The sequence below is a fragment of the Natrix helvetica genome, assembly GCF_964273705.1.
Source record: "Natrix helvetica genome assembly, chromosome: 1".
Classification (NCBI taxonomy): Eukaryota; Metazoa; Chordata; class Lepidosauria; order Squamata; family Natricidae; genus Natrix; species Natrix helvetica.
This window is the reverse complement of record NC_138548.1, coordinates 136,648,595-136,675,499: the sequence shown is the minus strand read 5'-3', so window position 1 is coordinate 136,675,499 and position 26,905 is coordinate 136,648,595. Positions and strand designations below refer to the sequence as shown.

Sequence of the window (26,905 nt, the reverse complement as noted above, 5' to 3'; positions counted from 1 at the left end):
AAAACAGATACAGTCAGTAGGGAAATTATTTTAGCAGCAGCAACAACAGCTATAACAAACTACAATAGCAATGGCGCTTAGACTTACATACCATTTCACAGTGCTTTTACAGCCCTCTCTAAGCGGTTTATAGAGTCAGCCTCTTGCCCCCAACAATCCGGGTCCTCATTTTACCCTCCTCAGAAGGATGGAAAGCTGAGTTAACCTTGAGCCTGTTGAGATTTGAACCGTCAAATTGCAGGCAGCAGAAGTAGCCTGCAGTACTACACTCTTAATAACTGCGCCACGGTGGCTCATAATGATGGCAGTGAGTGTTGATTTCATCATGCAAATACATCAAAAAGTGAATGCAGTGTTTGCCTGTTGCTCTTGTGTCTTAGCAAGGCTCAGGAAGATCACAAGAGTCCCAGGCTTCTAAAATTTCATGAGTTATCTCTAGGAGTCTACCTTTCTATGATCAAATTCCACCCAGCAATGGGTGGAAACTAATCAAGGAGAGAAGCAACTTAGAACTGAGGAGAAATTTCCTGACAGTGAGAACAATTAATCAGTGGAACAGCTTGCCTCCAGAAGTTGTGAATGCCCCAACACTGGAAGTCTTTAAGAAGATGTTGGATAGCTATTTGTCTGAAACGGTATAGGGTTTCCTGCCTAGGCAGGGGGTTGGACTAGAAGACCTCCAAGGTCCCTTCCAACTCTACTATTGTATTGTATTATTGTAAATCTGTTCCTCTAACCTAGACAGTCAGAGAATACCTTCTCAGAGTCCTGGAGGTACAGTGCAAGGAAGGCCAAAGGAAAGGTACCCTCTCTAGGGGTGAGAAGGGCTAGTTTAGTTTTGATTATAATTACATGCTGTTTGTTATTACTATATTAATATTATTACTGTAACTTAATATATGAGTTGTAAACCACCTAAAATCAATTTGGATTGAGGTGGTATATCCATAGATGAATAAAGCAAAGAACACTTTGTCTCAACTTTAGACCAGGGTTTTGTTAGAAAGTTTCCTTTCCATAACTGCAAATTGCTGCATTAAGAACTACATGCCTAAGATGGGATGGGATGCTTTATAGTGATTAAAATTAAAATTAGTATGGACCGAGACTATCTGACCAATGACTGTGTTTCTGTGAGATCAGTAAATCACTGCTCACCAGGCTCAAGGTTGACTCAGCCTTCCATCCTTCAGAGGTCAGTAAAATGAGGCAGCCAGATTGTTGGGGGCAATATGCTGACTCTATAAACCGCTTAGAGAGGGCTGAAAAGCACTGTGAAGCGGTATATAAGTCAAAGGGCTATTGCTATTAAATAAAATTGAATACAGATACCATGTTATACTATTGTGCCGATTCAAACCGTGGATCTTGTTTTGACTGGCAACAGTTCTTGATTGAGCCAGCAGTGGCCCAAGATACTTGGCTCCCTATCCTGATGCCATCATCTACCAAAGTCAGGTTATTTTGAGTTTTTTTTTAAAAAAATCCTCTTTAGAAATACCTGCATGTAAAACAAGGAACAGTTCTTCGCTCTGCTAAACATCTATTGCCTAAGGTGGTTGGTTCACTCTGCTTAATGGTGAAACCAGCCCTCCTGAGACCTTTTCAAATGAAAATTCTGGGTTTCAGATCCAAAAGAGTGCAGATTGGCTGTGATCTAATTGAAGTATCGCTTCAGGTTGGGTCATTGAAGTAATCTGATTCAAAGTAATGCCTCCATTCAAAAAAGCAAATTGCTCCACTGTGATATTTCAATCCATGGGGGTGGTGGTGGAGGTGGGGTTTGATTCAAGACAACCCATCACTTTAGTCTGGAGAAAAGTCTGCAGATGAATGGGCAAGGGCCAATTTGACCAGGGATGTTGTTTCTCTTTGGAGGGAGCCGTCAATCAAAGTTTTGCCAAATCAAAGCACCCTTTCGAAACTCTTCAATTATTCACAGGATGGCTGCAAGCAAAGTAAGTATTATAAACCCTGTGCTGCCCTCCTTTCAAAAGACCAGCTACACCAACATAAAATGATCTGAACGTAGGAAGACTTGTTAGCATACACCGCTTTCCAATTTTTCATAGCGGGCAACAAAATATGAACTGTGTGAAGCTTGAACTCCCAGGAAATGTTTATTCTCAACAAAGCCTAAAATTCTGAAGTGTGACATTAGGGAAGTTTTCCATTCTGAAAGTCAGCTCTCCTTTGTGAATACAGGCTCACCATATTCCGGGAGTTTCACAAATTCAGAGGCCTCGCTGGGTAAGCTAATTCCCCAGGGATTGCTGGCGCTGACCCGGAACTGGTACTGACAGCCAGGCATGAGGTCTTCAATAACGAGGTAGGTGTCCAAAGTTGAGGCAACAGACTGCTGCCAGACCTGGGAGCCTGTGTTGTACGAAGAAAGACAAAAGACAAAAGAGAGAAAATAACCAACATTGAAATGCAATTGCACATTCACTTCTTAGTGACATAGGCGACTAGCTGTCAATCACAGAAGGTTAGAAAGAAAGCACTCCAGTTAAAAATGTTCCTACAAACTGATCTAAGGAAGAGTAGAGGTATTTTCACCTCGGTATTCAGCCTGGTTTCAATAGAACCGAAGCATTCATCAATTTAGGGTTTTTAAAAGGATGTTCTATAGAACCAGGGTGACAAACATATGGCACGCCTCTATGCCCGCACACGAGCGGTCGCCAAGCTGAGCACCACCAAGCATGTGCATGTACCTCCCAACCGGCCAACTGATTTTCAAGCCATCGAGAATATAACTATATACATCCAACAAAGGAGCAGATAGAGGTAAATCCTAGAGAGGCAGGAAGTGCATCACTGAACAATGGAGATGAATGCTAGAGAGGAATAAAGCGGCATACAAGGCTGATATAACACCTGAAACAGTGTAGGTATGCAGAGGGGGTGGGGAGAACACGAGCCCTGCTAGGCCCAAAATGGGTCACATGTGCAGGGGGGCGGGGGGTACGCATTGTATTATGGGTGTGGGCACATGCGTGTACTTTCAGCACGTGAAGACAAAAAGGTTCACCATCACTGCTATAGAAGTTCTTCTTCTGTGAGAAGTTGACTGAGTTATTTGAAAAGGTTAAGGCAACAAATAATAGCCACTACCTCAACAAACTCTCAAATGCAGCCAATTTTCTAGGGTAGCAGAGAACGCTTTTTGGCCCCTTGATGAAACCCGATTAAACAGAAGAAGTGGTGCTTCCAGTCTTTTATTAGTGGTGTGTCTTAAGAGTAGATTGGAGGCCAGCCAGGGAGCCATACAACCTTGGGAGTGCCCTTTTGTTGTCATGACAGTCTATTTATTTTCCCACCTCCCTCATTCTCTTGAAGAAACAGGATGCCAAATGCATCTGAAGCTCTGCTCTGCAGGATACCTAAGCCCCTTTAAAACCTAGGTAAATATCAAATGTTCCAGTGACTTTGCTTGGTTAGGAAAGGGGGTGGAAGAGCCCTGTGTAGGAAGTGAGGGGGAACAAGAGAAAAAGAAGCTGTCCAGGCATATGTGGAGCATCTGGCATTTGTGTCATACTGATAATACTACAGAAATAATGGTCATTTGGGAATCACATCCACCATTTTAGTGAATGAAGCATAGGAAAAGATAACAGAACAGCCCATGACAGAACAGGAGTAGAGTAGAGTAGAGTAGGGTAGGGTAGGGTAGGGTAGGGTAGAGTACAGTAGAGTAGAGTAGAACTTTCTTCTAACAGAAACATGAATATGTTAGATTTGGAGTGATATGGATGAAACAGCATGGAAGGCAAGGACTGAGAAGATAGGCTGTGATAATTCTGTGATGAAGGGAGACATGGGGTCCATTGAGATCCATGTCCTTAGTGATACTAAGGGGACTATTGTAATTTCATCTCCAGTTTTGCCGAGACCCTTCTGACAAAATTTTAGTATAGAAAGATGAAGATTGATAGGAATGATATTAGACAATGCAGCTTGAACAATGCTTGCCATTTATTGAAACTCAGCAGATATTTTCTAGTTACAAAAGACTTTTCGGGACTTTTGATGTATGGTGCACACATGCCACAAATTGGAAATATAACAAAATGGAAAGTAGATGGAAGAAACACAAGAATGCAGGGAAACTGTTCCTCAAAAAAAGAGGCCACAGTAAGGCAGCAATTCTCCAGTTACTAAATTGTAAGATGTAAAGGTGCAAGATGTTTTGGGTAGAAGATCTCCCCACACAACCTCATCCCCATTTCTTTCTAGAGTTATAGTCAATGGACTGAAATCAAGCAATCAGCCTTCGATATTGTCAGATTAGACACTAATGACAAAGCTCATCAGATGTTTTTGCACACCTGCAAGAGGGGAATAACAATTGGAAATGAGGATGCTAGATTTAATCTAGGTCAGGGGTGTAAAACTCGTGTGCCATGGACGAGATACATCACATGCTGGCCACGCCCACCCCTGGTTTACCGAAGGGGAAAAAAGTTGTGATACATCACGTGACAATGGGTCGTCGCAACTTTGACGCCCCTGATCTAGGTGCTTAGCAGTGGCGGATTAAGGCTCACTGGTGCCCTAAGCACTGAAAAATCTTGGTGCCTCTCCCTCCTTTGTATATACTGTACACATCTTCATTGGGTTTTTTTTTCTTTCTCAACTTTGTGGTGCCCCCTTTGGACCTGGTGCCCTAAGCATGTGCTTAGTTTGCTTAATGGTTAATATACCACCGAGGAACAGAGAACATTAGTGAAGCTTCCTTGGAGTTCTGAGCCTTTCATAGCCAGCACTAGAAATCATTGCTGACTTTATGGTCCTGCAATTGTTCTTTTATTATTATTATTATTCTATTCTTTCAGAGCAAAAGGTAGGAAAGGGGAGGATGAGCAGCTAGTGCTGCCACCTATTCTACTTGATTGCCTTCTTTTCCTCTTAAGATAGATTCAGAAGTTTAAAACCTAGAGTAAGCTCTCGTCACCTTTGCCTGCTTTAGATACCATTTGTCCTGTTTGCAGCCACAGCAGAAAGGAAGAATAGGAAGAGTAAAAGCTAGCAGTACATATAGTCCTCAACATACCATCATTTGTTCAACAATGGTCCAAAGTTACGACGACCTTGGAAAAAGGGACTTACGACTTGTATTTGCATTTATAAACATGTGGTGGTGGTACAAATTGTTGTACCACCTCCTTGTCCCATGATTGCCATTTGGGCACTTGGTAACCAGCTCATATTTATGACTGGTTGCAATATACTGCAGTCACAGGATGGTAATTTTGCAATCTTTTGCCAGCAGAAAAATGCCAATTGTGGAAGTTGTATTATTTTAACAACCATGTGATTCACTTAATGACCACGGAGACTTGTTTTACAGTCATTGTAAAAAATGGTTGCAAAATTGGGTCTGGTCCCATGATGACTCTACCTGCGACTGAAATTCCAGTCCCAATTATATTCGTAAGTTCAGAACTACCTGTATAGCAATTATGGCAGCTTGTCTTTCTCTGGCCTTACCAGCAGTGCTAGATGGTGCTAGTAAAAACAGTCACCATGTAGGGCCATGAAAATTTGCCTATAACCAGGGGGAAAGTGTGACTGTGTTAACTACAAAATTCAGTGGCGAAATAAACATATGACAGGTACACAATTCAGGTTTTCCCATGCAAAAGCCTCACAATGCTTGCACCTTCTTCTCTGTACTCCACTGTGTAGCCTGAAATGGTACAGTTGCCTGTGCTGGATGGAGGCAGCCAGCGGAGAATCACTGAAGTGCAACTTCTTTCCTGAGCAATAGGGCGATTTGGGGCAGCTGGAACCCCTGGGATGGGGAAAGAGAGAAGAAAGAAACAATTAGCAGAGGACTAGAGGAGAACTTTGGAGTCCCAGTTAAGGAGCAAACAGCAAACAGATTTACTATCAAATCTTTTTCCTTTCTCAACCTCAGCAATTTTAAGGTGTGTGGACTTTAACTCCCAGAATTCCCCCAGTCTGGAAAACCACACATCATAAATTTGTTGAGATTAGACTGCTCTAAAGGATTAATCACTTTTTCCTCCAAATAATTGGATCAGCCTTCATGTATGCTATACTTCTAAATAAAAAGGTAATCAGCAAAATGTCCAATGACTGATAATAACTTGGCACAGTAACATAATATATAGCAGGAAAACATACCAGTCACTGGGAGTCTCCTGGAGGCTTGCCTGCCTCCTTCCACTTTCTTTGTTTTCCTGAATTTCAAATACCCTTTAAAAGTTATACCTTTCCAATATTTAGGTTGATAGAGATTACTAGTTACAATCAGCAATTACGTTAAACTGCACTAAAAATAATGCATTTTAAAATTAGATTGTGTTAAATCAGAAACTTAATCTGTCCTGTAGGTTACATTTCTTTTTTAAAAAAAAAATTGGATTAAAACAACACTTCTAGGAGAGAAATTAATTCTTTCCCATGACTTTATTTTCCCCTGATTGTTTTGCTTCTCAGATGTTCTTTTTTCGGCAGAAGATACAAAGAGAGAGAGAAATTGCTAATGTAGAGTTGTATGGGTGTATAAAGGTGGAGAGTTACTGAAATCAGCAGGCGAGGAGAGGATTAAACATGTCCTCTATTTACTAATGCTAGAACGTTGTAGAAAATAAAGTACTATCAATTTTCAGTGACAATAATTTGTGTAAATTTACTTCAAAACAAGTTTACATGTAAAAACTGGCATGTCAGCCTTTCAAAGTGGGGATTTTTTTTCATGAAATGACCATTGTCTTACCTGAAGGGTCCTTTTCAGGGCGCTGCAACGGAGAGTCCAAAGAAGGGTTAAACACAGCCAATCTGCCCAGAACTGAATTGAAAACTTTAAGCCACGCCTCTGGTGCCGACTCTCCTCAGATTTATTCAATGAAGACGTGGAACAGTTGCGCGCTGAAACTTCAACTGGAAGTCTAATATGAAACAAGTCAAAAATAGTCCAACAACAATAACAGAAACAACAAACAACACTGTGACTTCACAAACACCAGCGGAGAATAGACCCCAGGGCGGGGTGGACTCTCCGTTGCAGCGCCCTGAAAAGGACCCTTCAGGTAAGACAATGGTCATTTTCCAGGGCGCTGCTCTGGAGAGTCCAAAGAAGGGACATGCCCAAGCTAACTGTCACTAGGGCGGGAAGGCTCAGCCATCAGGGTCGCTCCGCTGGTATGGATGCCCTGAAGAACACGCCTCCCAAAGGCCCCTTCCGCCGATGCAAAACTGTCCAGTTTGTAATTTCGGACAAATGGAGACAGAGAAGTCCAGGTGGCCGCCTTGCAGATCTCTTCAATCGGTGCCTGTGTAGACCAGGCAGCTGTGGTGGCGGCGCTTCTAGTCAAATGTGCTGTGATATTGCAAGGCACAGGAACGGACTGTAAAACGTGGGCAAGCGCAATGCAGGCTCGCAGCCATCCGCCGATGGTAGATGAAGAGACCTTCTTGCCTTGAGAAGCTGGTTGAAAGGAGACGAATAGAGATTCGGATTTCTGAAAACTGGCCGTGCGCTTGATGTATCTGTGAATAGTCCTGCGCACATCCAGCATGTGCCAGCGCTTTTCCCTCGGGTGCCGAGGATGCGGGCAAAAATCCGGAAGGACCACCTCCTGCGCCCGATGAAACCAGGAATTGACCTTCGGAATGAAGGAAGGGTCCAGCCTCAGGATTACTCTGTCGTTACGAATGAGACACAAGTCCTCTCTGACTGACAAGGCAGCCAGTTCCGATATGCGACGAGCAGACGTGATAGCGACCAGAAAAACCGTCTTGAATGTGAGGTGTCTGAGACTGGCCGTCTTAATGGGCTCAAACGGGGGCCCGATGAGGGACCGCAACACTACATTGAGATCCCAAGATGGGTATCTGTGGACCACTGGGGGTCTCAGGTTGGTCGCTCCCCTGAGGAAACTGCGGATGGTCGGATTCCGGCCAAGAGATGCGTAGCCCTCAACTGAGAGGATGGTTGACAGGGCTGCCGCCTGGCGCCTCAGGGTGTTAGGTGCCAGGCCCTTGTCCAAACCTTCCTGCAGGAAGTCCAGGATGACAGGAACCGAAGCAAGGGGCGCAGACGTACCATGAGCCGTGCACCAGCTGGCGAAGGATTTCCAAGTGGCGTCGTAGATGCGCGTCGTGGACTGCCGTCGTGACGCTTGGATGGTGCCAATCACCTTGTCTGACAACTTGCCTCTGCTTAGGAGATCCCTCTCAAGTGCCAGACGGCCAGCTGCAGCCACTGGGGTTCTGGATGTTGAAGGGCCCCCTGGCTGAGAGAGATGTCCTGTGGAGGAATCCGCCACGGTGGTGTGATCGAAAGACTCACCAAGTCTGCAAACCAGGTTCTCCTGGGCCAGTACAGTGCTACCAGCAGCACCTCCGCCTCCTCTGCTAGGATCTTCCTGATGACTCTGGGAAGAAGAGGTAGCGGGGGGAAAGCGTAAAGCAGACCTTTCGGCCACGGGCCGTGCAGCGCGTTGACTCCTTCCGCCCTCGGGTCGTGGAACCTTGTGAAGAACCGCGGAAGATGCGCGTTGGCCGCGTTGGCGAACAGGTCCACCAGCGGGAGGCCGAACCTCTGGGACAGTTGCTGGAACAGCAGCGGATGTAGACGCCACTCCGAGTGGTCGACTGTGGATCTGCTCAGCCAGTCCGCCTGGGTGTTGCTCGTGCCCGAGATGTGCTCCGCCTGAAGAGAAAGGAGATACCTCTCCGCCCATCGACCCAAGAGCTCCGCCTCCTTCATCAGGGATCTGGAGCGCGTTCCCCCCTGTCGATTGATGTGCGCCTTGGTGGCGACATTGTCTGTCATGATGCGCACGTGGTGGCCCTGAACGGTGCTCTGGAAGCGCTTCAGCGCAAGCCTGACTGCCCTCAGCTCCAGCCAGTTGATGCTGTGAGCGGCTTCGGAAGGGGACCAACTGCCCTGTGCGAGCTGGTTGTGGCAGTGGGCCCCCCAACCGAACAGGCTGGCATCCGTTGTGATGGTGAGCCTGACTGGCTCCTTGAATGGCGACCCCTTTAACAGGGCTGGAGACAACCACCACTTTAGAGAGCGACGTACCTCTGCTGGAACTGGAATCAGTCTTGTTGAGCTGCTTTCGTTTGTTCTTTGATATGGAAGCAGGAGCCACTGTAGGGGACGGGAGTGAAGTCTCGCCCAAGGCACGATTGACAGGCACGAGATCATCTTGCCGAGGAGCTGTGAGAGCTGAACCACCTTGACTAGACGTGACTGCTGCACCTGAACGACCATCTCCCGAAGGCTGGCCACCCTTTCCGGGGACAGGGATACCGTGCACGAGGTGGTGTCGATGACGGCCCCTAGATGCTTCAGTCTGGTCGTGGGAACGAGATGACTTTTTTCCAGGTTGATGGTGAACCCGTGGTCCCGGAGCGCCTGCATGGTGTGTTCTAGGTCGCTGACAGCTTGTTGATGCGATGATGACAGAATGAGAACATCGTCTAGGTAACAGTGGAGTCTGACCGGACGTGACCGTAGAAAAGCCGCCACGGCTGCGAGAACCTTTGTGAATGTCCTGGGCGCCGATGACAGGCCGAATGGCATTGCCCGGTACTGGTAATGGAGGCCCGCGTAAGAGAACCTCAGGAACTTGCGGTGGGCTTTGCGGATAGGGATGTGGAGGTAGGCCTCTTTGAGGTCTATGGACGTTAGTATATCGCCTGGCCTGATGCACCCCAAGATGGACTGGAGGGACTGCATCTTGAACCTGCGATATGTCACGTGGTGATTGAACCTCTTTAGATCTAATATCCCCCTCCACCCTCCTGAGTTTTTGGGGACCAGAAACAGGATGGAGTAAAACCCTCTTCCTTCCTGGCCTGCTGGGACAGGTTCTATGGCCCTGATCTCCTTGAGGTGCCTTATCTCCTGTTCCATGAGGGATCTTTTGACTAACCCTGAGGGAACTGGACACCGGATGAAGTGGCGGGGAGGGGGGGACCAGAATTCTAAAGTGAGACCCATGCGGACCGTTTGAAGAACCCACTGGTCCGACGTGGTCTGCTCCCATTTGGCGTGGAACAACTGCAACCGCCCTCCTATGGGAGCTGACCTGTGATGGTCATTTATACCTCCTAAAGGGTCGGGAGCCGGAGCCCCCCCGAAATGGCCGCTTGGAGAAGGGCTGCTGGCGACCTCTGTCTCGAAAGGACTGACGGTCCTGAGACCGCTCACCCTGCTGGGGATACGCCCGATGATAGGGGGCGGAGCTGGTGGAGGGCTCATTGTTCCGAAAGGCCTGCCTCCTGTAAGAGCCAGGACCTTTACGATCAGGCTTTTTGGTGACTGATGGCATCACTTTCTTTTTGTCCTTGTTTTCCACAAGGACTGGATCAAGGACCTCACCAAACAGCTTGTCCCCTTTAAAGGGGGCAGTAACAAGCTTCCATTTGGAGCGCATATCCACATTCCAGTGCCTAAGCCACAGGAGGCGTCTGGAAGTAACATTAGACGCTAGGGCACGCGAGGCAAACTTAGCAGCATTCAGAGTGGCATCAGCAGTGTACTCTGTGGCTGCCATGATTTTATTGATATCCTGCCTGACTTTAACGTCCTTGGCAGGTATCTTCCTCAACAACTGCCTCAGCCACAGGAGAGCCGCCCTGGAGAAAAAGGAGGCTGAAGCGGAGGACTTAATGGCCCATGCAGCTGCCTGATGGGTCTTGTGACAAGCAGTTTCGGTTCTCTTGTCCTCAGCCTTGAGCCCCTCCAACAGGTCAGGAGGGAGCACAGAAGAGGAGGTAAGAGCCGCTACAGGGGGATCGATAGGAGGGAGCTTGAGCAGCTCCTCCAGGCTGGCATCCACCGTATATAGCTTCTTGTCATGGCTACTGGGGGTAGCCATGGTAGCTGGCTGCGCCCACTGTCTTTGAACTAAATTGAGGAACATCTTGGGTACAGGAACTATTTCCTGGACTGAAATGGGTTCCTCAAAGAGATCCCCAGATAGATCATCAGGGTCTACAACCACCTGAGCTGGGGGGGTGGACCCCATGTGAGTTGAGATCTTAGCCTTATCTAAAATGGTTTTGAAATTATCCAAATTAAATAAGCCTGAAAAGGCCGGCTTTTTGGCGGGGCTTGCCTCATCCCCAGAGAATTCAGCTTCCTGCCTAGGAAGAAATTCCTCTTCTTCCTCCCAGTCTGAATCATCGGAGGCCACTGAAGAATGCAGGGACGGAGGTGGAAGGCTAGGAGTCATCTCTCTGGAATCCTCCTGGGGTTGCAAATGGTGGGTCTTGCGAGTGCGCTTGCCACCTTTTTGCATGCCTGCCTCAATGCCCTGGGAAATGGCCCTGTTAATTATTTCCTGCATTTCAGTGGATAGGTTAGGCCCTTGGTCCTCAATGGGGCGAACCCTTTGAGTGGGCCCGGGGATCGGCTGTTGAGGGGCTAAGGGCCCCATTGGAGCTGGTCCCTCATCCATATCAGAGGGACAGGCAAAGAGATCAGCCTGATCAGCCATGGAATGGCCTGGAGAAGTTGCCATGGCCAAGGAATCCCCTTCCTCTTCACTATCAGAAATGGGGCCTCCCTGGGCTGGAGGAATTTCCCTGGAGGGCTCCCCAGGAGACACCGAAAGGGAAGATTGGGCCTGCTGTTGGGCTTTGGAAACCTGTTTTTCTAAGGCCTTCTGTCGCCTTAATGCATCTTTGTCTAGGCCTGAGCCCTGCTTGGGGCCATGCCTGGAGTAAGGCTTACTCCCTCTAATGGCCTCCCTGGCAGCTTTCCCGGCCTGTCTTACAGGGGCTCTGGAAGAGACACCCTCAGAAGTCTCAGGGGCCTGATCTGCCATGGTAACAATCACTGGTTGGGGCAGTAGGGGGATGGGAAAACCACCACTCACCACCTCCAGAAAGCCCACCGCAGCACGATGCTCCTGAGGAGACAGAGAAACTGCAAGGCCTGAAGTATCTTGGAATTTCTTAGGCGCGAGCAGAATTCGCTCCCAGCGCCTGCAGGAGAGTAAAGGAGGCGACCCAGCAGGCCACGATCCCACGCCGCTATCACTTGCTTGGATTGGGGCCCAGGTCGCCAGTCACACCGGGCAACTCTGACTCCACACGGCTCCTGCAAAGAGCCAGGCACCAGGCAGCTGCGGCAAAAAACTTTTAAAAGTAAAGCCGGAAGATTGCGCAATCCAAAATGGCGGCCGGAACTCACCGGAGCTTTTGCGCGCCAAATTTAAAGAGGGAAGAAGCCAAAATGGCTGCCCTGGAAGCCCACGCAGCAATTTGACTTGCTAGAAGCACAAATTGCAACGGAGGGCTTCCAGTGGGAATCGGCCCCCAGTAGGGGTGCCCCAACAGCGCTGGCATCGGCACTCCGACCCACGCGCTTCCCCCAACAGCTGCCTGTGGCTTCTAGGAGCCAGAGCAAAGCCCCGGACTCCAGGAGAGCCGAAAGGGTGAGAAAAACCCAATTAAAAAGGGAAAAAAACAAACTTAAATTTAAACTCACCAGCCTGCTCTAAAAATCCTTAAAAATCCTGTTTTAAAAAATTATTCTTCCTCTGGAGAGTCCAAGGAATCAATCTTAGAACTGGAGAAATCTTAAAGCGCGTCTACTGGGCTAGCTGAATTGAAAAAATCTGAGGAGAGTCGGCACCAGAGGCGTGGCTTAAAGTTTTCAATTCAGTTCTGGGCAGATTGGCTGTGTTTAACCCTTCTTTGGACTCTCCAGAGCAGCGCCCTGGAAAAAGGAAGAACTTAAACATGATAACATTTCAAATGTCATGTGCTGAAGAAGTCTATAAAGCAGGGCTGTCAAACTTGCATCATGCACTGGCCATGCCCACGCCCGGTTTAGCGAATGGGGAAAAAGTTGCAATCCGTCATGTGACGACACAAGTTTGACACCCCTGTTCTAAATTCTCTATAGGTTCACTCCCTGAATGTGACTCCTGATGACTGTATTCATGGATTTGAGACAGCAATACAGAAAATGGCTTGCCACAACCTCCTTCTAGGATTCAAGTTTCAGATGTAGCCCGCATCTTAGATATGGCTTCCTGGACTTCCAGCCAAGTCTGTATCATCACACATTTCTCAGTCTTAAACGATATTAGCTAAGGTCAGGGACGTGGTGGCTCAGTGGCTAAGATGCTGAGCTTGTCGATCAGAAGTTCAGTGGTTCGAATCCCTACTGCTGCGTAACGGAGTGAGCTCCCGTTACTTGTCCCAGCTTCTGCCAACCTAGCAGTTCGAAAGCATGTAAAAATGCAAGTAGAAAAACAGGGACCACTTTGGTGGGAGGGTAACAGCGTTCCGTGTGCCTTTGGTGTTTAGTCATGCTGTCCACGGACACGTCTTCGGACAGCGCTGGCTCTTTGGCTTTGAAACAGAGATGAACACCGCCCCCTAGTGTCAGGAACGACTAGCACATATGTGCGAGGGGAACCTTTACCTTTAGCTAAGGTCGAAGCAGGGTGGTGGCGGCCCTTTATTGTGGCTATAAAATCTGAATATGTAGAGAAGTTTAAAAATCCTTTCCCTCTCAGGCTTCTTCGGATGTAAGTTATTTTCCTACAAAAAATTGTTCTACATAGAATAATGCACGTTTCCAAGCAAATGATGCCTTCCAGATCCATTCAATTAAAGTGTGGCCCACTTGCATTCTTGTTGCCACTTGCAGAGACTTCCCTCCAAGTAAATGAGACCAAACTGCTATCATTAATGCTACTACTATTACTAGGGGGAACTTGGCCTTTGTTTACCCTATTAATCTGTTCCTCCTAAAACACCACGATTAAAATCAATACCATTTCATCAAGCAAACCTATAAAAAGGTTTTGTACAACAGGCTCCATGTACTTAGCTTATAAATGAAAGGAAAATTCATTACCTTGTACTTTGATTGTTGCTGATGTGGATGCTGTTCCAAGTTCATTTGTGGCCACGCAGGTGTAAATGCCACTGTCCTGAGGCATCAAGTTGCAGATCTTTAGGGTAATGTCACCTGATTCACTAGAGGGGAGCAGAAGTCAAAAGGTTAAATTGAAATTCTGTCAAGTGGCTTCTCTCCCAGAACGTAACTTTTTCAGTGTTTCTGGTCATGGGTTTGACTATGCAAATCTACCAATCCTATTCAAATGACTATACAAATCCACCAATCCAATCCAATCCATCAATGTCAATTGATCTGGAAAATGAGAACCAATGGAAAAATAGAAAAGTTGTGCTCTTTTCATTGAGTCTATGGACATTAGTCACACAAAAGGAAAGAAATAATTTATTAATAGATATTGGTTCACACTGCTTTGTTTAATGATTGTGATGATTCCAAAAATGGAATGGTTTTGCACTATAAGTAGATCGGTTATTCATACTGTGCAGATTAAGAGTCTGGAATTTGGAGCCTATGTGAAGTAAGGTTCTTGTTACTAGCCTCTCTCCTCCCAAGGATTTTTTAAAATATGATTTTTTAAAATATGAAGCTAACATTTGGTTAAAAAAACTTCTAGCCGTGAATATCATCTTTATTCCTAAGAATGCTCCTTAGCTCCATTTAGACTTAGGAGATAAAGACAATAAGTGGCTGCACCCAGAATTTTGTTTGTAAGTGTAGTTACCTACATAGAAAACAACACCAACAAAAGTGACCTGGAATACTAGCATCTTTGGGGCCATCTTCATTTTTATTCAAGGCATGCTTTGTGATTAGCTGACCCTGTTGTGAATGCACCAATCTTGCCTGCCCTGTTGTGAATGCACCAATTCTCCCAGGAGAGCCATAGAAAGATGATCTCCCGAAAAAGCAGAATTTCACTCATCAGCCCCAATTCTGATCAAGAGATGTTGAATACCTCATTTACAGGGTGTTTGGGACACGAACCAACATGAGTAAGATAACTAAACACTAAGGTCACAGTGCTGCTATATTTACGCTTTGACATTCCTTTTACGTTTAACCTTCTTTTACTGTTTATGAAAAGATCTATACAAACATAGCAGTCATACCCAGTCATGCATACAATGGATGACTTACAGTAACATAGAATTATTAAACTTTGCAGATGAAGGTGGAAATGACACAATGAAATGAACAGATGGAAAGTTCCTATGGGCCAAAAACACAATAATGAATCCATCTCCCATGCCATCGTTGGGACAGCTGGGGCTGTCTTCCTTGTTCCAATATTGATAGTTAAATACACGCAGTTGTCAGCAACTTTCAGAGCACAGGCCTAAACTTGTCTGCCTCTCCTGGAATCAGCATAAATTCTTGAGATTGACAAAGGGCCAGAAAAACCCGCCATACGGTAATTGTGATTTCTTACAGAAGATATTTCCTCGTACAGGTGCAAAAGAATTCTCAGGAAACCTTTTCCTTCTTATGCCATGAGAACATTCTTATCCAGCCATGGAACTTATTTAACAAGGTTTATTAAAATGCATTAGGAGCCCTAAGAAGAACATTCCTTTAGCAACTGATATATACTGCATCATATTTTCAGGCAGCTATATGGATCAAATCAATTCTGATTTGGACTTTTCTTTGAATATGGTGTAAAAATGTCCTTTAATTCCTCTTGATACAGGGCATACACTGTTTTGAAGAAAGGTTGGGCATGTAACCAAACCTCTTCCTTCTTATGACTTCTTATGGTAAATTGTATGGTTTGATTGAGAAGTTGATTAACACTTCTCTTAACAAAGAAATGTTTTTTGTATTTTAATGAAATACATGGTGATAATAAATATGGGCGTCTATTTCTAGGATCTTTTTTCTTGAGATTAATTATCTTGACTATCTGATTTCAATCTACTTGGTTTATATACTTTCCAACACAGTATAATGTGTGAATATGTCCATATTCATTCTGTTGGATCTATTAGTAGCTATCACATTATTTGGGGAAATTTTAAGTAACAAGATCCTTTTAGTCATTGTTTCCCATTGAGGTCCAACATGCTTGCTGTTGGAGGAGCTTGTGTAAAATAATTCAGTTTTTTTTAAAAAAAGTTTTTAAATTCTAAATATTTTGATCTATTTTTCAAAAATGCTCTAATCCTTTTCACTGATTTATGAAATTGATTGTAATGTTAAGGTATTCTGAGGGCCACCAATCTTTATAATAGAATATAAAGGTGTAATGACATTTTAAATAGAAGGTACCTAGGCTGCCTGCCTGTGAATACTTGTCATCAGATGTAACTTCTCTTGAAATACTGTTCATTTTTTAATTTTAATTTTTTTAAAAAAATTACACAATAAGTAAGGTATGAATGGTAACCAGCATTTTTTAATCCCATTTCTGCAGCTTCCAAAATCCTTTCAGTTTTTTCATGGTCATCTTGAGGTAGGAAACACATGAAAGCTATTAAGTTCTCACTGGCTCAAGGTTGACTCAGCCTTCCATACTTCAGAATTTGGTAAAATGAAGACCTAGATTGTTGGGGACAATATGCTAACTCTGTAAACCACTTAGAGAGGACTGTAAGGCAATGTGAAGTGGTATAGAAGTCTAACTGCTATTGCTACTTATAGGTTTAACACATACAGACAAAATCTTGCCAGGCTGAGGAGTCTACTTTCAGCACGTACAATATACTCTGTGAACTATTAGGGAGGATCTGACTTCATCCTCTTTCTTTCACAAATAATATCTAGACTAAGTTGCCTCTTATTTCTCTGGAATGCATCCCCTCCCTCCTGGGGATCTACCCCCTAACTATATTCCATCACAATATAAATTATAGTTTCTGTTGACAAAACAGTTGCTCATTCCTATAGCAGGGAGTTGGACATTCTTTTTTCTATATTCCTCTTGACCGATGCAGGGTATAACAATAGCACTTAGACTTATATACTGCTTCATAGTGCTTTTACAGCCCTCTCTTAGCAGTTTACAGAGTCAGCATATTGCCCCCAACAATCTGAATCCTCATTTTACCAACCTTGGAAGGATGGAAGGCTGAGTCAACCTTGAGCCGGTGAGATTTGATCTGCCAAACTGCAGCTAGAAGTCAGCTGAAGTAGCCTGCAGTACTGCACTCTAACCACTATGCCCCTTCGGCTCTTATGATGTTATGAGGAATTGAAAATCAGAACAGTTTTTAAATGGTTTATGAAATTAACTCTCTTTACTTAATTACAATTACCTAATTTGCTATATTGAATATATATTGCTATATTCAATAGCCACCTTAATTCATTCATTGTTTCAGCAGAATCCTGTAGGTAAAGATTGAACATACCAGGAGGTAACTGTAATGGCAGCGGTGCTGCTATCATTGTCAAGCATGTTTTGATCCGGTCCTTTCCAGGTGATGGTTGGTTTGGGCCTCCCACAGACTTTGCACTGCAACATTACGGTGTCTCCAAGCAAGCAAGTGATATCCACTAAGGGCACGAGAAACTCAGGAGCAACTGGAGTAAATGCCATACACAGAGACACATCACACTCACAAGAGACATTAACGATTTCATTTGAAGTACTGAAACAGCTGTCAAGCAAGGAGTCGTTGGGTTTTGGTCCAAGAAAACTCCTGATTCGTAGAAAGTGAAAATAGAAAAAAAATATTCCTCCTTCCTCCCATTTCTGAGGCATGTTTTCAGAAATGGGGAAAAGAGAAGGCCTCAAAGACCTCCACCGCTTAGAAGAATTATCACCATGGTTTTGTGACGACTCCAAGTATCAACTTTAGTTTGAAGTGTCATTTTTTCATAATACAACATTGAAATCTTATTCATATCCTGAACATTTTAAACAAGATCTATGGTGAGTTTCCTCATAAAACTGTGCTTGTAGAATCTTTGAAATGGAAGTGATTATCTGCCATCAAGTCAGTCACCACAGAGACAGGTTTTCTCTGTTACAATCTATTCCTAACTTGGCCACTCAAGCCTTCCACTGATGTCGAAATAGAACTATGGGATACATTTTCCCAATTATTTATACTTTGATTGGTTTTTATCTTTGGCATTTCTGGATACTTGGGCTGTTTTTTTACTTATTTAAAAGGTATAAGCAGCATGGGTGTTCATATTTTAATGAAAAGGCAGGTATAAATTAATTTAATCAATAACAATGTTCAGGGAAGATACCGAGCTTGTATAAATGTGATGCAAAATAAAAGCGAAAAGGAATCTCAGAATAATTTGAAAACGGCTTAGCTAAAATAAACAGAATTAAATGAATTATAATTCAAACTACCAAATCTAGGCTGAAAATTTTTGGACAGAGATTTCTAGATCACTTTTCTGCCATCCTATAGTTTGCAGATTTTAGCAATTCATAGACTGTAGTTTAAATGATATTACAGGGAAAGCAAAGTCAGTTTAATTTGCTGTCCAATATATTATTTGGAACTGTAGTCAGAATGTACTTAGTATCATGCCTGTCATTGTTGAGACAAAATTACCCAGGATATGTTTGGGGAAACAATATTATTTCCCTTTTCATTTTTTAAACATGGAAAAATAAAGACTTGAACAAGCGTATGTCTTTAACTCACCTTCCTGGATGAAATTTGGGTTGATGATCTGAAAAAGATATACATATGCACACACACACACACAAGAAATAGAAAAGGTTTATTTAATTGGTTATTGAAAAAAGTAAATGCTCTCAGCGGGATATGAATAAGTTTTAAAAATAATGAGGAACTGAAAGTACATCCTGAGAAGTGTCATTCTGAATATTGTGTTTATTGTAACAGCTCCTTCTGATCTCTACATCAAGATTTCAGGATCCTTCAATTGGCCAGATCTTGAAAAAACTTTAAGAGGAGCAGAAATGAGCTCCCAGTCATGAATGTACTTGTTGTAAATGAACCATAGATCTACTGCCCATAATCTTTGATCTTTCCTCTAATTCACTTCCCATGATCAGCAGACAATCTTCATGAGTGGTTGGGAATCAGATAATTCCTGCAGCTATTGGAGTTCTAAAGGTGCTTTTTAAAGAGACAACTGGACTTTCTTGTTTTTCTTTGAAAATGTTTCACTTCTCCTCCAAGAAGCTTCTTCAGCTCTGACTGGATGGTGAGGAATGGAAAGATTTATATTCCTTGCAGACAGCTGGTCATTTGCATTCTTTTTAGACAGCCATTGAGGCCACTTGGAGGATTGTCTATGTCCTAAGGGTCACTTGAGTAGTGCAAATGGGCGAGGAGGACTGCTGGAAGGAACTGCTGAAAAGACTGTGTTGTAGAGCTGTACTTTCAGCAGAATGTTTTCTGCCCTGTGTCTCTTCACTCTGTTGAACACAGGCACAGGCTGTTGGTCTCCAAGTGGCCTCAACAACTCTCTAAAAGAATGCATATGACCAGCTGTCTGCAAGAAATATAAATCCTTCCATTCCCCACCATCCAGTCAGAGCTGAAGAAGCTTCTTGGATGAGAAGTGAAACGTCTTCAAAGAAAAACCAGAAAGTCCAGTTGCCTCTTGAAAAAGCACCTTTGGGACAACCATGACCTTGATGACTGAGAATCTCCATAGGCATATTGGAGTTCTACAGCACTTTGGACTCCATTCCAAACAGGTGGTTTAAAGTAAGTACGAGGCGTGCAACAGAAGCATCTGTCTGCAGCTCTAAACCAGTTGTGATTTTTGCGGAGTTCATGCTAAAGAACTTCTCTGGAATCAGTTCTGAAGTGCTGCAAAGGTCTAGTTGTTATCTGAACATATTTAGCACTACATATAATCCTCACACACCTAAGAATCACCTTGTTAAAATAGCAGATTAAGCAAAACAGTCCAGTACTCTACAGTAATTGTACTCATGTGCTTTAGATAAAATAATAAGTAGAGCTTGGTCATCTTTCGTTCAGAAACCTCAGCTACTACAGTGCTTTTGAATAAACAGTGCTTTGTTTCAAAATCTCTGCAGGTCTGATTACTTCATGGCAATCCATTCTTTTTTTGTCATTCTGCAGCACCATGAGTTTTTAATTCAACCAGTACAAAGTGAAGAAAAATGTTTGTATTTGTACTTTGCACTTACTATCAGGACAAACCCGATGGTAAAAAATTCTTTTACCTGATTGGCAAAAATTCAGCCTTACCCACTAGAGTAGGACTTTTAATTATTTTGTACCTGAGAACCTTTAGACAAAATCCATTAAACTCTAAATAATTTCCTTCCAGTAAGTCTTTACACTGATCTGGAATTGCCTTCAAGAAAATGACATTTTTAAAGTATGACCTATTCTCATGCAGTGTGTTCCTCTACTTGGTATTCATAAACTCATTGTGAGAGCTAAAAAGCCTAAAGACACACAAGGAATCTAGATTTATCAAAAATATGATACTTATTTGAAAAAAAAAGGAAAAACCTGTGATAGAAAAAGCCCTGGCCACAAATGTATTCAAAGGTTACAGTTAACACATCCAGCATTTCAATTTAGCTTTTTAAATTAAATCTTTGATGAAGCATCTTTGTCCAATATCAAAGCTAATAAGATCCACTAGAAATAATCCAGCCTAATTAGGAGTAAATTTATACAGAAATGTACCATTAGTAATATTGTAGCAAATGCATTTAAACCCTAGGCTAGACATTAGATTTCTTTCAGCAGCAGAGGGCATATACAGTATGTGCCAAGACATCTGGATTAATGGTTAAACTGTTACAGCAGTCCAATAAAATTTTATTTTATTTGACGATCCCACTATTTCAATTAAGGCTTATCCAGCTGGAAGTGTTCTGCCTTGTTGATTCAAGATTAATAGGCAGCGCTATTTGCTACTGTTAGGTAATTATTAATAACCACAATTCGGAAAGGATGGGCAAATTATGACTACGGGTCATTTACAGTTCTTACACTTTTTAAGAGTTGTGAAACTGCTATAAAAAGGTAAGCAGTAAGATAGGTTTACCTGTCCTTTAACTGCACATGTGTGAACCGGCATTCATATATTTTGAAAAAAATAACAATACCCAATCAACCCTGAAAATTTCAGCTTTGCTCCTTCTGGGATCTCACTGTTAAACTCCCTGTGGCTAAAACAATTACAGTAAAATATTAATTCTGGTGACAAATATGTTGCCCACTTTCATTTAAAAAGTCACATTCCAAAGATTTATCTAAAAATGAAATGTTGAGGACAAAGGAAGAACCTAATTGTGGTATTTCTGCCATGAAAAATATTGGCGATAGGGTGAAGAAAAGATAAATGGCAATCCTAATGGCGATGATATCTTCCCAATCTTGATCATTTCTCCCAAAGATGCGATAACATTTAGGTTATAAATAACCTGATGTAGCCCCATCTCCACCTCTTTAGATGGTAATAAGTATTGTTTTAACTGTTCCAAAACATAGTAAGTCTTGCTTATTATGGCCTCGTTGAAATTTTAGCTTTATTTGTCTTAGGGCCTTGAGGAGCCACAAACAAACAAGCTAGACATGGCCTCCAGGCTGAAGTTACCTATCTCTTTTCTCCAGGCATCCTCTTCCACCTATACAGGACATTTCTTGTATTTTTCTCCCCACATATCAAGGTGAATAAAATTGAATGGTTTTTGATCCACAGATGATGCTGAGTATCTTGTAGCTATTCTTGATAACATTCTTCTAAAGAAACCTAAAGGCCCAAATGCACCAAGTCTTGAATATTTTTGGATTCTGAGCACCTTAAATTGATTGCCTTTCTTTAATATCACCATTCTTTTTAATGGCTTTCTGACAAGCACAATTCTCTGGCTGAAGCATGTATGGAACAGGTATTGGGAAAACTCAGAAACAGGTCTTACAGGTTTCAAAGGAATGCATTAGCACTGGGAACCTTAGCGCATGAGGCAATTAAGTAGCAGCCTTTAATTTTGATTTATTAATGCTGCAAAATGGAAGCGAGCATTGAAGGATCAGAATGTATTTTATAAATAATTTTCTTTTCAAAAAACAGCTACACCCAAAAGTTTATGAGGACCAAATCTGGGAGTGAGTTAAAAAAAAAGAATAGCTAAACCATTGTGGAATACTAATGAAAGCAACTTTGTGCAAAACTGTAGAAAAAAGAAAACTAAGGAAGCAGGAAAAGAGCTATATTAATTTGCTTTAACATGGGAAGGCTATTGACAGCAGGACATGCACCTTTGCTGGAGATGGAATCCTTCTGTCTTTCCCACCATGTCAATCTACTGCTTGGATAAATTCAGTGAGGATCAACAATATATTTTTAGTTGAGTTTTTCTTGCCTGAGGGCTTCCTAACCATCAGGCCAACTGTTCTTCGCTCTCTTTTACTCTGAACAGTACTTTCAGGGGCAAACAGTGGTTGAAAAATATTACTCTTGATAGGAAAATTATCCGGGACTCTAATCCAAGATAGGAAATAGCCTTGCAAAACTCATATTTATCTAGAATTGCAACTGAATGGATCTCAAACATCTGTTTGCAGGCGTCTGGGATGATATGCTCGAGGTCATCACCATGCAAATATCAGTGTTTAAGGGCTGAATTTCTAGAACATAATGGGCATATTCTAGGTTTAAAGCAAAACATAATTTGTGTTTTATGTATACTCACTAGAAGACATAAACAATGAGCTAAGGAACACTGCAGCACTACTAGCTTAACAATTAGATATAGAGCCGTGATTGCGAACCTATGGCCACGCGTGCCCAAAGCAGTGGTGGGATTCAAATAATTTAACAACCGGTTCTCTGTCTTAATGACCAGGTGGGTAGGTGGGGCTTGGTGGTCATGTGACCGTGTGGGCATGGCCAACTCAACGTCACTCATGTTGATGGGTGCTTCGCCTTAGCTGTTACAATGTAATAAGAGGCATTTCTGTAAGCAGGGCAATAAAGATTAGGCTAAAAACAACACCAGAATGTTTCCTTCCTTACAGGATTAGCCCTGTAAAGTGGAAAAAAAACCAAAAGAAGATGTCTTCCAACAACCGGTTCTCCGAACCTCTTAGAAAGTTAACAACCGGTTCTCCCGAATAGGTGCGAACTGGCTGAATCCCACCACTGGCCCAAAGTGGCACATGGAGCCATGTCGCCTGGTCCGCACGACGTCACCCATTCCTCTTTCAGGTTTCTGGTGTGCATGCGCATGCGACGATCAGCTGGCCTCTGTGTGTGCGGTAGTGCCAGAAACCGGAAGAACTGGTCTTCCATTTTCTGGCATGAACATGCATGCCAGCCAGCTGATTGGCATGTGTGCAGGCGTGGCAGAAACCAAAAGTACATTTTCTGGCACATGCATGCCCCCTGGGCAACTCCTCTTCTTTTTTGGCACTTGGTGTTCCATGTGCGCGTGCTCCCTTTTCGGCACTTGGTGCCAAAAAGTTTCGCCATCACTGATATAGAAGAAGATTATGGAGTGAGCTTTATGGAATAATTAGGTAATCAACAGTGTTTTATGGCAAGGTGGATAACACAAATATATAATGGCCACAGAAGGGGTCTCTTTGCCAAGAAATGAATTGGTAGTGAGGGATTTGCTCTATTTTCATGGGGACAATGTAAGAAAAATACGTGGAGAAATTTCTATTTTTGTTCACATAGAGTTTACTATTCCTGTAAAACTTGAACAGCAGCATTTTAAGTCCTCTCCCTTGCCACATCTAAACAAACATTACTGCTGCATCTTATTTTGTTCCAAGCTCCTTTTTTTCCTTTTTTCTTTGTCCATTGGCTTCAAACTTATATGAATAAATCGGCAAAGCAGTAGCAATGGATATTCTATTGAAAGGCTTTGAAAATAAACTATAATTGCAAGGCTACAGCAAGTAGTCTGATATCAGCATAAGCATTGCTTAGCCAAAGCAAACACAGCAAGGAAGTGGCAGGTAGGACTTCGGTGCAGACTATGTACTCTATCACCCAAAGTCCACAAATATAGCTTTTATTTATGAATTGGTAAAGGAATACAGATTTTAGGTGTTCTAATATATTAAATATTAGGACTATGCAAATTGTTAGAAAGAAGTCTTCTACAATGCAAAAGAATGTATGAAAAGCACTATTCTTCAGATCAGTAAAGTAGTTTTAATTTTAAAATTTTTAAAATTTTTAAATTTTAAATCTAACTTTAACTATTGTACAGTAAACTATTGCTACCTCCTCCAGCCACATCTATATTTATTTTATATTTATATTATGTATATTTACTGTTTTTAATATGACTGTACACCGCCCCGAGTCCCTTCTGGGAGAGGGGCAGTCTAGAAATCAAATAAAAGTTAAAGTTAAAAGTTAAAAGTTACATCATTACTAGACTTTGTGGATATGAAAAAATGTTTTGTACATATACCCAAGCATTGTGAAGTACATCTTTGGAAGGATCTGCACAGCCCCATTTACAGGTATCTACAGGTATCCCAAACATGCTCATTATGAAACTCTAATATTCTTATGTTTTCCAAATGGTTTGAGAACATTGGAAGGACTTTTACATCATTGCAAAGTGGTTTTCTGTAGTATCCCCCCCCCCCCCCCATAATAACATGAGCTTCATCTCTAAACTCACAGACAGATACTTTCTTTCTAAAACAGACTTGCTTAGTGATGTGTTGTTATCTAGAACAGGGGTCTCCAACTTGGCAACTTTAAGACTTGTAAACTCCCAGAATTCCTCAGCCAGGATGGCTGACGGGGTAATTCTGGGAGCTGAAGTCCACAAGTCTTAAAAGTTGCCAAGATTGGAGATCCCTGTTCTGGAAGGCCTTTTGCATTTTTGCTCATTTCTGGCTTTTAATCTATGTGTTTCATATTGTAATGTTATTGTTTATTTATTATTCAACTATTTTCAGTGGAAAGGATCTTTTGCAATGCTCAATCTTCTAAGTGATTAAGTAACTTCACAGTCAATATCTTGTACAAAAACTCAGGGATTCCCAAGAAAACTTTAACTACTTGATGTATGTCTTCTTATGTGATTTTTGTCCTTTGTATTCATTTACTGTTAGCAGTTGCATTTCACTAGTACAGCAAACACTTCTGATGGCTATTGACCTTGTTGTAAATACTGAACTATTATGGTTCTTTATCTATTGTAGTCGGATCAAAATTCTAATTAACAGATACCTCCCATCACATATTATTTAGCATATCAGACTGTCCCATTCAAAGTTGGGTCAGTGGAACCAAGAAAGAGCAAACCAACTGAATTCATAACAGTTGAGACATTAATTGAACATATTGATGTGTTAGCTCACAGTGGAAGTTCCAGCTTCATTTACAGAATGAATCTATCCAGAGTAAACCCAAGACAATTTGGTATCTTACATGTAATTCTCACATTGATGTAGAAGGATATTGTTAAAATTAAATGAGAGATAGTTTGCTGTCTAAAATCTTCTGTTGGGGACAGGAACTCCATTCTAAATCTACAGTATGTTACAGTCACCCCCTCTTTTAGAATAGAGAAACCAAATTTTATAGATACTATTTCAAAACAGGCATACAATTCTCTAGGGAAGTTAGAGAGGGTTCGAGAGAGGGAGGATAGAAAGGATCATGGTCTACCTCCATGCTAGTGTTGGGGTCAAGGTCATCGCATTCTGACTCTTCTGAACTGTTTGTCTCCTTTTAAGCAGCATGGAGAAAAAAGAACAAGAGTTTTGATCAGCAGAGAGATTAAAGAGGAGAAGAGCAGAGCAATTAAGAGCAACATAGAAATGGCCACCAATAACTCCAAATACTTTCCAACAGAAAGTCACTAGGTACAAGCAATACACACTGGGCAAAAATAAAAGGAAAACTGCCTAAAGAATTTAGAAAAAAATACATTAAATGGAAGCAGCACTATGAAACGCTACCTCTGCTATATCAGCTTCCCCATTTGGGAGGGCTCTTGGAATTTGGCCAACAAAATTATATTTAAATAACCTTTCACATCCAATTCTGGCAAATGAATAAGAATTCTGGATGAGTTAAGAGTCTAGTGCTTCAGTCAATCTTTTGGGGGTGCCCTTTTTAAAGCATTTCAGCCATGTGTATCAAATGTTAATCATTCATTTTTTTTATGTCCTACAACTGTAAGAAACTTGAACAGCCCAGAATTCAGAAGTGAATCCAGTTTGAAAAATCTGAATGTCATTTTCTGATTTTGTATTTCTTAATTCTCACTTAGATAAATGCAAGAAAGTAGCATATTTGTTATGGCATTGAAGGGCACCCATCCTCCATTCACTGAATGGCTTGTTTAAGGAGGGAGATGCCCACCAAATATGCTCTATCAATGTTGACAGACTTGATAATCCTTTGGCAGAACACACACAACACAACATCAAGAAAGGCACAACCGGACCTCGAATTTGACTCCCCTCCCACCAAAGACATTGATAGGATTCATCCATAAAGTAGGGTCTCTTCACCATAAATGCTCATTTGTGTATATAAAGAAGAGGAGGCATGATCCAATATATTGTCTGTTCAAAAGAGGATTTGCTCTTTCAGTACTTAGCTAACTGGATGCTCTGTTGCTTTTTAGCTTTATTTTTGGGGACTAACATTACATTTTGCATTAATAGTTGTTCTGAGCATGTGTTAGAAAAATATATGCCTAGATTTCTACTTGCCATTGTTAAGTAGGTGGGATAGCAATCCATTCTGATTGCTACCAGTCAACAGCTGAAGAAAGATTGGCCAAGCCATAATTTAAATAATTTTGAAAACATTACACAATCTCTATATGAAAAAAAAAGTTCTCTTTGCAATTATCTTGGACAATTTCCCCGCAGACTGTAGGGTAGGAGGGTAGCAACTGTGTGTGAATAATTTAGGGAGCACAAGATTTCCCCCATCCGTTTTCTATGCTAGAACACTGGACAGCATCCAAGTTTTGTTTCATAGCATAGAACAATTAAGCCACTTTTGTTTGGTATTTGTTAGGATGCTGTCAACTCAGGCAGTAAAATAAAACATTTCAGAAAAGGATGTGTTCTAAGCTTAAAACAGAAAGTTTTTTTCAAAGCAAAAATC

The 26,905-nt window shown here is 42.4% G+C and overlaps 1 protein-coding gene across 1 annotated transcript in view; it reads right to left on the bottom strand.

The window, feature by feature from the left end:
• Window positions 1–26,905, bottom strand: part of KALRN (kalirin RhoGEF kinase) — a 563,540-nt gene that overhangs the window by 7,346 nt on the left and 529,289 nt on the right. Inside the window, exons 18-23 of the mRNA XM_081965424.1 lie at window positions 25,448–25,507; window positions 18,481–18,508; window positions 17,221–17,392; window positions 13,865–13,986; window positions 5,666–5,797; window positions 2,212–2,376 (exon numbers count right to left, since the gene is read on the bottom strand). Coding sequence (XP_081821550.1) covers window positions 2,212–2,376; window positions 5,666–5,797; window positions 13,865–13,986; window positions 17,221–17,392; window positions 18,481–18,508; window positions 25,448–25,507 — 679 coding nt within the window. The remainder of the gene's footprint in view (window positions 1–2,211; window positions 2,377–5,665; window positions 5,798–13,864; window positions 13,987–17,220; window positions 17,393–18,480; window positions 18,509–25,447; window positions 25,508–26,905) is intronic.